Here is a 9,256-nt window from a genome sequence, read left to right as displayed (position 1 = left end):
TTGTTTGTTTGTTTGTTTTTAATAAAATCAAAGAAGCAGGTGAAATGGCGTGCTACCTGAACAGGGAAGGAATGTAATGGAGGTTGTAGAGTGCAAAGCACGTGATGCCTTAAATTCAAAGTCTTAGCAGTCCACCACCAACTTAATCCTCTTCCTACCAATCAAGGCTTCAACACGGATTTCAGGCTGCCTAGAATTCTAGTAGGAGGAAGTCAAATAGATGTGGGGCAGGGGGAAACCTAAACCCAGATTCCACTGCCTATATTTGCTGGGGGACTGTGGGCAAGTTTCTGATTTCTTTAACCCCAGGCTTCTCATCTGTAAAGTTAAGTGTTGGTCAGTTCTAATCCCAATATACCCTCTAGATTTATATAAACAGCATTTTCCTTCCAGTTCTAAGCCCCAGTATGGGCTTCTGTTGTTGCTAGTTAATAGTTTTTTTTTTTTTTTTTTTTAAAGATTTTATTTATTTATTTGACAGAGAGAAACTACAAGTACACTGAGAGGCAGGCAGAGAGAGAGAGAGAGAAGGAAGCAGGCTCCCTGCTGAGCAGAGAGCCCGATGCGGGATTCGATCCCAGGAACCTGAGATCATGACCCGAGCCGAAGGCAGCGGCTTAACCCACTGAGCCACCCAGGCGCCCCGCTAGTTAATAGTTTTAATCACTTAAAACCTGGGAGCTACCCGGCTTTCCCAGATGTCATCTTCAGGGGAACCGAGGTCAAAGGTGGCAGTCAGTCTTGGCTCCTGCACTGGTCTGCCATGACCTCAAGTCACAGGACCATTCTGGATCTGTTTCTTCTGTAAAACACTGGAGGGGGTGGGGCTAGTCAACACAAGGTTCATCTCTCATAAGGAGATCTGGATTTCCTCAACAGTTATGGCTGGGCCCCTGACCCCTGGTGGAGAAGTCAGAATCTGAGACCTGGGCCCCAGTTTCCCCATCAGGCCGGAGACAGTACAGGCCCATAGCCACCCTTTTCCACCCCCAACCCTTCGGGAGGAGGTTGGAATTTGACCATAAAAGAAAGAAAAATCCATAAAGCACTGCTATTTATTTTCCTTTTTCATTTTCGGCCTCGGAGGAGTTTCCATAGTAACACAGCCTTCCAGAGTCTTCTTCCCCCCCCCTCCCTGCCCCCTCCCCGCCTCCCCTACAGACGCGGGGCTTCGGAGTCCAGCCTCAGGGCTCAGGCTCGCGTGGATGCTAGTGTCCTCGGGCTTTCATTGGTTACCGCCAGCCGAGCCCCTCGTAACCCTAGGAACAGCACCCGCCCACAAATCGCCGGGCTACGATTGGTCTAATCCCCCCAAACCGAACGCGAACTCTTCAGGCCATTGGCCCAAGTCACGGCGAAGCTGGTGCCGCGGTTGGTGAGCCTAGAGGTCAGTCAGAGTCAGAGGCAGGGTCAAATAGGGAGAAATGGCGACGGAGCCAGGCAGTGGGTGAGTGATTCTGAAGGGTGGAGGTGTGAGGCGATTGATGATGGTGGTCAGCCGTGACGCAGCTCCCAAAGGGGTGGGAGGTTGACTTCTCTTCTGGCTCCGGCCGGACTCCGAATGGGAACGTCTGATACCTACATCCTCCCACCCGGGTTAGAGGTGAGAGGTCAGAGGCCGCGTCCCCACTCTGGTGTTTGGACCTCAGGTACTCGAAAACAGTGAGGATCCCGAACCAAAGACTCAGCTTCCAGCTACTTATGGAGTAATGGTGGGAAAGTCACTTAACCTCTTTGAACCTCAATTTCTCATCTGTAAAATGGGGATAGTAACCGGGTTTGGGGCCAAATAGACGAAGCTTTTAAACACAGTACTGCAGTTAATAGAGGGGTTTATGGAGAGGCAGGAGAAGCCAAGCACATGTGATAGCTCCTGTGCGTGGTTCAAGGGCTTGAGGCTCAGGAAGAGTCACTGACTTGCCTAGAATCATACAATTTGGGGCGCAATTAGGTTCTCATATATATACTAGGACCAAATGGAAGAATGGATGCCAAGCCGTAATCTGTAAATATAAAGTGCTAAACAAATATTTAAAAAGATATCTAGGGGGGTGGGGAGGCCATATGCACCTCCACCCCTCACACCCACTTAAATCTCTGAGAACTGAATCTTTCCATGCCCAGCTTATCAGTTAGGTCTCAGCTACAATGTCGTCCTCTCTCCCCACCAAGAGACACCTTCCCTTCCCGCCTTAGCTACATTTCTCTCCCTCCCCCTTTCTTCTGTCTACCTGTTATCCAGTTTTGTGCTCTCTGCATCCTTCATTGCCTGTTATATCTTTATCTGTTTACATGTTTATCATGCATCTCCCCCAGAACAGTGCTGATCCACAGTAAGCAATATTATCTGGATGAATAACTGAGGCGCTAAGCCCCTACTGTCTCCTTAAGATTCTGTTCCTCTCCATAGGCGCATCTTTGGAACAAGATCGGGGAACTACATCCCAGCCTCACGCTTCAGCTTGCTTGGAGCTTGAGACCTTGAGAGTCCTGGACAGCAGTCTTTTGACCTTGGCATCTAGACGTCTCCCCTCTCCCCCATGGCCCTGACAATGCTGAATGAGTTCCTGATTGAGGACCCAAACCCACCTATGCTGCTGTATCAGGTTAGCAAGACTGCTCAGTTAGATACCCTCAACTACCAGAGCTGCTTTATGCAAGGGGTCTTTGCCCATTTCCCTGAGATCTTATTTATCCACCGGACCTATAACCCAACGGGCAAGGTGCTATATACCTTCCTGGTAGATGGACCTCGGGTGCAGCTGGAGGGTCATCTGGCCCGGGCAGTCTACTTCGCCATTCCAGCCAAGGAGGATGCTGAAGGCCTGGCCCAGATGTTCCAGGTGTTCAAGAAGTTTAACCCAGCATGGGAGAGAGTCTGTACCATCCTGGTGGATCCGCACTTCCTCCCACTACCCACCCTTGCTATGGAGTTCCCCGCAGCTGAGGTCCTGCTCTCAGCCTTTCACATCTGTAAGTTCCTCCAGGGCAAGTTCTATCAGCTGTCCCTCGAACAGCCTGTGGAAAGGGTGCTCCTCAGTGCCCTGCAGAGCACAATGTGCTCGGCCACCGCTGGCAACCTGAGGAAGCTGTATACACTCCTGAGCAGCTGCATCCCTCCAGCCCGGCTGCCGGAGCTCCACTCCCACTGGCTGCTCAATGACCGGATCTGGCTGGCGCACCGCTGGCGAAGCCGAGCTGAGAGCAGCCGCTACTTCCAGGGCCTGGAGGTCACCACCCGCATCCTCAGCCAGCTCTTCGGCACCACCCCCTGTGTGGAACAAGGCATGGCCTCTCTGCTCCGGTACATGCAGCAGAATGCAGGAGACGAGGCAAGCTTCAGCCTGGGCCTGACTCCCCAGAAAAGTCAGGCCCCCTTAGACGTCAGCCCGGAAAGCCCCAAAGTGGAGCGGCTGGTAGAAGCCCGCATCCAGCACTCCCTCAATGCCATCTGCACGGGGCCGGCCGCCCAGCTCTGTCTGGGGGAGCTTGCTGTGGTCCAGAAATCTGTGCACCTCGTCAGTTCCGGCTCGGAGAAGGTGAACATCCAGATCCTGGAGGACACCCATCGGGTGCAGCCCCAGCCCCCTGCCAGCTGCAGCTGCTACTTTCACCAGGCCTTCCACCTGCCCTGCCGCCACATCCTGGCCATGCTCAGTGCTCGCCACCAGGTGCTTCAGCCCGACATGCTGCCCGCCCAGTGGACAGCAGGCTGTGCTGCCAGTCTAGACAACATTCTGGGCAGCAAGTGGAGTGAGACGCTGGATAAGCACTTGGCTGTGGCTCTCCTCACCGAGGAGGTGGGTCAGCTCTTGCAGCACTGCAGCCAGGAGGAGTTTGAACGGAGGTACAGCACCCTGCGGGAGCTGGCCGACAGCTGGATCGGCCCTTATGAGCAGGTCCAACTCTGATTACCTTCCATGCCCAGAGATGCTCATGCACACATACCCGCTCACATCCACCCCTACATGCACAACACACACACACACTATTCTACTTCCGTGGGCCTTCCTTCCAGGAAAAGAAAAGGGTCTTCTATTCTACCGTGGCCTGTTAACCTAAAATGTGTCTAGTTCCTAAGACAGGAGTCAGCAAACCCTTTCTGTAAAGGGCCTGGCAGTAAATATTTTAGACTTTGCTGGCCATGGTCTCTGTTGTATATTCTTGGTTTGGTTTTGTTTGGCAGCCTTTTCAAATGATTAAAAACCATTCTTAGCTCAAGGGCCTTAGAAACAGGTGGCCCTGCTCTAGGATAAGATACTGGGTGGAGATCAGGTGCGGGGGCTTGGTAACAGCTTCCCCAGTCATTAGATGACTCACCTGACCCACAGAGGAGAGGAGGTGGATCCCAGCCTTTGTTCCCTGGCCCCCACAGGGGGGTCATTAAAGTCACATTTGCCTATTCCAGCCCTCGTCTCATTTTGTATCTTCTAGAAGACAGCAGAGCAAATATCATGGAAAGAATAGACTTTGGAGTCTGCCACTACGTGCAAATCCCAGTTCTTTCAATGCCTGATTTTTGAGGCCTAGTTGTACCTTTTACTAGCTCTGGGACATCAGGCAAGTCCCCCCTCAAAAGGCTCGATCTGTTCATCTGTAAAAAGGATATCCTCCCAGCACTGATGAGATTAAAGGAGAGCCTGCCTGTAATGGGCCCATGACCAGTGGGCGCTCAAGTGTTCATCTTCCTTCCTTGACACTCGTCCCATCACTTGCCCTCAGCTGGCTGGGAAATGTCAGGCAAGAGGAAAATTCACGTTGCCTAGGACTTTGTATCACAGTCTTGATCAAATCCTGAAACAAGACAAAAGAGGCCTCCACTCCAAGCGGGGGGGCCCCCTATCTCAGGTGATTTTCATTGTTACTACTCTGAGAAGTCCTGTCTCCTGACTTACTGGCATCTGGAGAAAGTTCCTGGGTCTGGGCCCTGATGAAAGACTTGTATTGACAAGAGTGGTTCATACCACCACCCTATCCCCATCCGTCTCACAGGCACTCCCAATTCTGTCTGCCCAAAAACCATACAGAGAAGCTGCCCTGTGCGTCTGGTGCTATTTCATCCAGCTACAAGCAGGAGCCAGGAGGCTGGCCTCTCCTGGATCTCATGAGGGGCATTTGCCCAGAGGCTGTGTGGGCACGGGCCTGCTCCCACCGCGCCCCCTCCGCGGCCCCCTCTGGCTCCGGATGGGCCATCATGAAAGCTTGAGCCGCCCGGATCAGGTCCTCTTCCCGAAGCCCTGGGACAGGCACGGTGGGGATGCCTGCGATCATCATGGCCAGGGTAAGGATGCAGATATCAGGCTGGGAGCCGGCCTCCTTCCCCCCTGCCTCAGAGGGCATCGGTAGAACCCCTGGTGACAGCCCACACAGCAGCAGGGGCCCAGGCCTGCTGGGGCCACCCAGGCGGGGAGCTCTGCTTCTGGAGCAGCCATCCTCCCAGCCCAAGCTCTCCGGCTGCCTTGCGAGGGGGAATCTGTGGTTGTATCGGCCATAATCCTTCCGCTGCAGTGTCTCCCAGCCAGGCCCCCCAGGGCAGCCCCTGGCTTCCGGCACTGCCAGGGCTGGGCCCCAGGCCTGGGCAACAGGAGCCACCTGCTCAGCTTTCTGGCTCACTGGGCCTAGTCCACCAGAGGCCACCACCACTGGCTCTATAGGACTATAGAGGCCAAGGGATGAGCCTGGAGAAGTAGCCCCACCTGTAGAGACAGGAACGAGATGGAATGTTACTCTCGGTGTCTTTCGGGAGGCCCTGAGGGGCAGGGCACAGAAGCAGAGTACTGGAAACAGGAGTGATTAAGACCAGCCCAACAGGGCTGTCTAGTGGTTGGGAACTAGGTGTTTTACTCATATCCGCACCCCCGGTCTCCAACACTGAGTAGGTAATGGAGAAGTGTTTGTTGATTGAATGAGTGAGCAGGTAGCTACTGGCAAGACCTTTCAGAATGGCTTTCTTCAGAGAACTGATTCCAGGGCCAGCCCAGAAATGTCCAGCAGAACCCCCACCTCCCCAGAGCCAGGAAAACAAGTTCTCAGGGAAAGTTGTGATGCCCCCTCCAGTTCCGGGAGCCCCTCTCTCACCTTGACTGGAAGGCGGAAGACCTTGATGAGTTTGTGGAGACATGAAATAGGACATGGCGGCCGCAAAGCCCCCGTTTGTGAGGGAACAGTCCTCTGCCTCCTGTCCTACCCCTTCCACCATTCTAGAATGTCACCTCATAGTCCCTCCCCTTTACACCTGGAACCCACCTCATAGCACTGACCTGTTCGTTCTAGAACCTGTATATGACAATAGTATGGGGTTAAAAGAGTGCTGGACCAGGAACAGGACATTCTAGGTTCTTACTTCTACCTTGGGCAAGTCACTTGGATAATTTTGTTCTTTGATATTCTCCTCTGTAAAATGGAAGTAATGATACTCACTTCCTCACCAGAAGTCGTGAGCATTAAATGAGATTATCTGTCATGGAAGCAAATGATCAGAGATACCAATAAAGAAGCGAGTGCTTTGTGCTCTGCAGTATGAGAAGGAGTGCTCTGCCCTCACTCATTTGCTGTGTGACTTCAGAATACATTCCTGTCTTTAGGCTTCGGTTTCCCATCTGCAGAATGAAATCGCTGGTCCAGGGTGTCAAACTGGGATGGACATTAAATTATTTGGGGAGCGCTCAGAAATCCTGATGCCCAGCCTTGTCCCAGACCAATTAAATCCGAACCCCTGGGTCAGACCCAGTTAGTATTAGTCCCTCAAGTGTTTATACTATATGCCAAAGTCAAGACCTCTATTCTAGGGGAATGCTCCTCAATCCTGGCTGTACATTAGAATCTCTGGGGAGCTTTTACAAAAGAACAACGTCTAGGCCTAATCCTCCAACAATCAGAATGGGAATCTCTGGAGATGGGGTTTGGGGCATCAGCTCTCCAATGTATCCCAGATAACCCTAATGAGCAGCCCGACTAGGAATGCTGGTCTAGGTGATGTCTATAATGCTGTCTAGGGGTGCCTGGGTGGCTCAGTCAGTGAAACATCTGCCTTCGGCTCAGGTCATGATCCCAGGGTCCTGGGATTGGAGCCCCACGTTGGCTCAGCAGGGGAGGCTGCTTCTCCCTCTCCTTCTGCCCCTGATCATGTGCTCTCTCTCAAATAAAATCTTAAAAATAACTAAATAAAATGCCCTGTCTTGCTCTGACCTGCTGACTCTCAACGTTTCTACAAGTGCTGCTAATGGGCTTCCAGGGCAAGGAGACTGTCCAGTGATGGGTGTCAGCATCAGCTGTGTTTATTTCCAGGCCTGGCCGGCTCCGGGGCCAGGACATGCTCGTGGCCCAGTTCTAGGGCCGCTGCAGGCCTTTACTCGTACTTGCAGAAATCCTTAAGTCCTTTTGGCAGGTGGAGCCCATCAATGGCCAACCGGTGCACCACGCTCCTTTGGATGACCAGGCGGCAGAGAGTCTGCAGGGACGGCACTGTGGAAAGAAGGCTGTCAGAGGCAAACTTAACTGGAGGGGCATCTGAGCCTGAGACCCAGAAGACCTAGGTCCTGGTTCTCCTTTTGTCATTAACTTGGGTAAGTCCCTTCTGCTTTCTAGGTCCAGCCTGCATCACAGGCTGTTCATGTGGTTGACATAGCACCTCTTTCAAAACCTCCACAATGCTGCAGCCCTGTTTCTATTGGAACCCCTCTTAGCAGTTGCTGGGGGCACAGGCAGTGTGCCTGACTCACCTGTGCACACCCAACATTCCAGCACAGGTCTGACACAAGAGTGGGTTCTAGTTCACTGAATTCATAAAATGATCAGAGGTATAAATAAAGGGCTTAAGAAGGCTAGGGGCGCCTGGGTGGGTTAAAGCCTCTGCCTTCGGCTCAGGTCATGATCCCAGGGTCCTGGGATCAAGCCCTGCATCTGGCTCCCTGCTCAGCAGGAAACCTGCTTTCCCCCCACTCTTTGCCTATCTGTGATCTGTCTGTCAAATAAATACATAAATCTTAAAAAGTGTGTGGGGGGGGGGGCTTAAGAAGGCTATAAAGGACCAGATCGCAGGAACAATCTGGAGCCTATGATGCCTTTCAACCGGTATGCCCAAATCCAGGAGCATTTGTCTAATAAGAGAGCACACAGCTTCCAAGGCAGCCCAGGTGTGAGTTTAGGTTAATACAGCCCTAGGTTAATATAGAAAACACTGGCAAAGCAAGCAACCTAATAGATCACAGCTGAGATGGCGAAACAGAGGCCCAGAGCCAGGCAGTGACTTGTTCAAGATCCCAAGCAAAAGCAGAATTTCAAGTCTGATGCCTTAACTTCTACACCAAGGCTGGACAAACGGAAGTCTTGCTAGCTGGAGTGAGAATTCTAGCAAATTCCTGTTCCCACACTGGGCCAGGAGGGGTCGCTGCTCAGGGGGTGGGATACCTACAGCCATACTCGAGCTGGACCAGGCGCACGCTCTTGGTGGAGGCAAACACGTCCACCACTGCGTAGAGAGGCTGGGCGGCTGGCAGCCCCCGGGCGCTAGGGCCCATGTCCTCGCCGTTGATGATGATGTGCATGTCGGCAGTGCCGTCCGGGCGTGGGCAGAAAAGAACGCCCAGGCGGCTGCGGCGCGCGGTCGGTGGCAGCACGTTCAGCTCATACAGCTGATCCAAGAGGTGGCTGTAGAGCCCGGGCCGGCTGCGACCCACGAGGCGGTCGCGGGGAATGCGAAACTGCTCGATGCACAGATACGGTTCCACCAGGAGGGCCGGGGGGTGGCTGGGGGCCAATGCCTCTGCCTCCGGGCGGTCCTCCCGGGGCACGCGGTTGTGATGGCGCGTAATGGCGAAGACCCAGGTGTGGCCGAGGCTGACTAGGTCGGGCAGCGAAAACTCGGGCACGGAGGCCAGAGTGGCGGGGTCTAGCGCGGTCAGGCCGAGGCGCAGGTGCCCGCACCAGCCCAGCTCTTTCTCCTCGATCTCGACCAGGAATACCTGGCCCGGGGCCAGCGGCTCGCGACTGAAGCATACGCCGTGAGCGAAACTCTCCACGCGTGTGGCCCGCGTCCCGGAGAGGTCCACGCGGATGTTGGCACCGTGCACCTGGTGGAAGCGGGTGGGACAGGGCTCGGGACGCGCGGATCTCCAGGCCGCTCCCAAGTCCACGGGGTCGGAGACAGCAGCCATCTCCCGGCCACGAGACAGGCCAGCGGGCGCCGGGGGCTATTTTGGGAGGCGTGCTCAGAGGGTGACCGCGGGGGCACCAAGTAAGGTAACCGTCCCATCCC

At 54.0% G+C, this 9,256-nt stretch overlaps 3 protein-coding genes across 7 annotated transcripts; 1 reads left to right on the top strand and 2 right to left on the bottom strand.

Moving 5' to 3' along the window:
• The first annotated feature begins 1,363 nt into the window (after window positions 1-1,363).
• ZSWIM1 (zinc finger SWIM-type containing 1) lies at window positions 1,364-6,529 on the top strand. Of its 4 annotated transcripts, none has more exons than XM_059132990.1 (2): window positions 1,364-1,603; window positions 2,411-6,529. In XM_059132990.1, the coding sequence occupies exon 2, from the start codon at window positions 2,541-2,543 to the stop codon at window positions 3,909-3,911; it is 1,371 nt and encodes a 456-aa protein (XP_058988973.1). In that variant the 5' UTR covers window positions 1,364-1,603; window positions 2,411-2,540; the 3' UTR covers window positions 3,912-6,529. The 4 variants fall into 4 exon arrangements, with proteins under 4 accessions (XP_058988973.1, XP_058988972.1, XP_058988971.1 ...); XM_059132989.1 differs by having other exon boundaries at window positions 1,364-1,649; XM_059132988.1 differs by having other exon boundaries at window positions 1,364-1,712.
• SPATA25 (spermatogenesis associated 25) lies at window positions 4,554-6,199 on the bottom strand. The gene is made up of 2 exons (XM_059132999.1): window positions 6,079-6,199; window positions 4,554-5,696 (listed from the first exon to the last, which is right to left on the bottom strand). Exons 1-2 carry the CDS (start codon window positions 6,197-6,199, stop codon window positions 5,065-5,067), a joined length of 753 nt encoding a protein of 250 aa, XP_058988982.1. The 3' UTR covers window positions 4,554-5,064.
• A 722-nt stretch (window positions 6,530-7,251) lies between the features above and the next one.
• NEURL2 (neuralized E3 ubiquitin protein ligase 2) lies at window positions 7,252-9,155 on the bottom strand. 2 transcript variants are annotated; one of them, XM_059132996.1, is made up of 2 exons: window positions 8,414-9,155; window positions 7,252-7,478 (listed from the first exon to the last, which is right to left on the bottom strand). In XM_059132996.1, the coding sequence occupies exons 1-2, from the start codon at window positions 9,153-9,155 to the stop codon at window positions 7,330-7,332; spliced, it is 891 nt and encodes a 296-aa protein (XP_058988979.1). In that variant the 3' UTR covers window positions 7,252-7,329. The 2 variants fall into 2 exon arrangements, with proteins under 2 accessions (XP_058988979.1, XP_058988981.1); XM_059132998.1 differs by having other exon boundaries at window positions 7,252-7,464.
• Between the last annotated feature and the right edge of the window lie 101 nt (window positions 9,156-9,256).

Source organism: Mustela lutreola, chromosome 9 (genome assembly GCF_030435805.1).
Source record: "Mustela lutreola isolate mMusLut2 chromosome 9, mMusLut2.pri, whole genome shotgun sequence".
In the NCBI taxonomy this organism is placed as follows: Eukaryota; Metazoa; Chordata; class Mammalia; order Carnivora; family Mustelidae; genus Mustela; species Mustela lutreola.
This window is presented reverse-complemented; position numbering and strand designations above follow the sequence as displayed.

Coding starts and splice junctions, on each gene's coding strand:
- ZSWIM1 (XM_059132990.1), top strand. CDS start 2,541: ATGGCCCTGACAATGCTGAATGAGTTCCTGATTGAGGACCCAAACCCA.
- SPATA25 (XM_059132999.1), bottom strand. CDS start 6,199: ATGGTGGAAGGGGTAGGACAGGAGGCAGAGGACTGTTCCCTCACAAAC. Junction 5,697..6,078: donor TCTTCCGCCTTCCAGTCAAG/GTGAGAGAGGGG, acceptor CTGTCTCTACAG/GTGGGGCTACTTCTCCAGGC.
- NEURL2 (XM_059132996.1), bottom strand. CDS start 9,155: ATGGCTGCTGTCTCCGACCCCGTGGACTTGGGAGCGGCCTGGAGATCC. Junction 7,479..8,413: donor GGTCCAGCTCGAGTATGGCT/GTAGGTATCCCA, acceptor TGCCTCTGACAG/CCTTCTTTCCACAGTGCCGT.